Here is a 2,371-nt window from a genome sequence, read left to right as displayed (position 1 = left end):
GGAGGAGCGGTTGGAGGGCAGTGGGCGTCGTGGTGGCAGGCGGCTGTTTCAAAGCCCTGTTGTCTTCAGCCACCATCCGGTGACGAGCTGGGCTAATTTTAGCACCTTATCTGGGGCCTCTCTCCCCGTCTCCCATCGCTTATCTGGTTGATCCGCTGCCAGCAATTTGCTCCCAATGGCAACAAGAGACACGTGGCGGGGCCGGGCCAGCGCCACCCGCGTCCTCTTTGCTGCAAAACCTGGGTGGATGCTCTGATGGCTAATAAGGGGTTAGGGCCGGGGAGGGATTTGGGTGATGGGGGCAAATCCTGAGGCTGGGGGGGGGATGCTCCGAGTGAGAGCGCCTTCGAGGCCCCGGCCCGTGGGTTTGGAGGGATACAGGAAGGGACATGGGGTTTATTATCACACGAGCTCCGTTTCCTTAGGGAATCGAGCTAAAAAAAGCCTGTGATCTTGCAGGAAAGGCTGCTGGCATGCGGCTGAGTGGCTCGGGGCAGGGGGGCCACGGGCCAGGGAGCGATGCCGGTGGCAGGATCCATCCCTCCTCCCTCCAGGCCACCTCTGCCACGGGCAGAGCTGAGGTTAACGGGAGCCGAGAGAAGCTGAGGAGCCCCCACGCGCCTCCCCGCTGGCAGCCCCCGGGGACAGGGACGGGGACACGGTGCTGTTCCTCCAGCAACAGCCCCACCACGGCTGCGCACAGAGACACCCCCGTCCCGGGGGAAAAGAACGCTTCATTAACGGAGTTACTTACATTTAGTGCAAATCCCCACGCGCAGCCGGGAATATGTATCCCTTCTCCGACTCCGGGGCTGCAGGGACAGGGAGGACAGCAATGGGTACGATGTCCCCAGGTGGGCTTGATCCTCCTGAGGGACCTTGGTTGAGTCCTACACGTGGATGTGGGGTACCCACCGTGCTTTTAAATTGGTAAATCCTCCCTAGCATGGTCTAAACCACGTCCATACACCCACCCCCAGAGCAGGACACCCCGGGGTAGCTCGCTGGGACCTTGGAGGACATCAGTGCAGACCCTGAGGTCACTCCCAGCACTGTGTCCCAGGTTTATCTGGGCTGATAAAACCTTGGCCAATCCAATGCCTTTTAATTCTCAAGCTCCCGGCGAGGGGCTGGGCTCTGTATCGCGCCTGCAGGAGGGATCTGGGGCGCACAAGGAAACTTCGCAGCTCATCAGATAAGTCCAAATAAGTCTATGGGACTGTCCCTTCTTCCCACAGCTGCAGTGCCCCAAAACCACCACCCTCCCATCCTTCCCTGCCTGGGATTTAGTCCCACTTGCAAAAATCTTGAGGAGAATTTGTAAAATAAGGAGGAAAATGGTAAAAGTAGTAGTTGGCATCCCTGGCAGAGTATCACCAAGGGGGACCTGCCACCCATGGGTGCATCCCCTCCACCCATGGGTGTGAGTTTGGGGTCAGGGTGATGGCTCCCAGCTCCCTTCGGTGCCCGGGACACCCCACTCTGACTTTTCTCTCCCTGCCTGGAGGAAAAGCTCCTGTTTCACCCATGCTTTGGTCCACCCACTCCTTCCTCACGTGTGGCCGAGAGGGTGGGCTAAAGACCTGGCTGGCCCCTGGGAGCCTCTGGGATCATTGTTGGGCTTGGCTTCGCGTCATGGTGAACTCCCGTCCCTCCCGTGTCCCCCAGGAGCGGCTGATGCTCTCCATCCTGCCCAAGCACGTGGCCGACGAGATGCTGAAGGACATGAAGAAGGACCCGAGTCAGAAGGAGATGCAGCAGTTTAACACCATGTACATGTACCGCCATGAGAATGTCAGGTAGGACCAACCCTTCACCATGTGGGGGGAAAAAAAAAACTGAAAATTTTTGGCAGAAATGTGTATTTTGCCATCCAGGCTAGAAAAGAAGGAGAAACTGGGGTGGTTTGCAGCTAAAGTGAAGGGCGACTGGGGGGAGGGTCGCCAACCAGACCATGGCTTGGGGCCCCTTTTTGCTCCCGCCATGGTTTGCAGAGCATCGTTTTCAGCCATATCCCAAAAGAGCCTTTCCTCCAGCGTGGGCGAAAAAAGGAGAGAGGGGACGGGGAGGGGGGACCAGAAGAGGAGAGGGGGGACACACCGGGGCTGAGCCGTTCGCCGTTGCTCCCCGCGGCATCCTCTTCGCAGACATCGTGGGCTTCACCCAGCTCTCCTCCTCCTGCAGCGCCCAGGAGCTGGTGAAGCTCCTCAACGAGCTCTTCGCCCGCTTCGACAAGTTGGCAGCCGTGAGTGCCCCCCCTCCTCCTGACCCCCCGACCCCCCAACTCCCCCGCCTGGCATGTAACGAGCGGGGCAGGTCTCAGCTCCAACCTCTCCCCGGCCCCAACTGAAAGCTGCATCCCGGGATGGGG

The 2,371-nt window shown here is 59.5% G+C and overlaps 1 protein-coding gene across 1 annotated transcript in view; it reads left to right on the top strand.

The window, feature by feature from the left end:
• Positions 1 to 2,371, top strand: part of ADCY3 (adenylate cyclase 3) — a 19,503-nt gene that overhangs the window by 7,227 nt on the left and 9,905 nt on the right. Inside the window, 2 exon segments of the mRNA XM_009895461.1 lie at positions 1,669 to 1,798; positions 2,133 to 2,245. Of these exon segments, the coding sequence (XP_009893763.1) occupies positions 1,669 to 1,798; positions 2,133 to 2,245 (243 nt within the window).

This window comes from Charadrius vociferus, unplaced genomic scaffold (assembly GCF_000708025.1).
Source record: "Charadrius vociferus isolate BGI_N301 unplaced genomic scaffold, ASM70802v2 scaffold41, whole genome shotgun sequence".
NCBI lineage: Eukaryota > Metazoa > Chordata > Aves > Charadriiformes > Charadriidae > Charadrius > Charadrius vociferus.
Note: the sequence above shows the minus strand (reverse complement) of the source record. Positions and strands in the feature narration are given on the sequence as shown.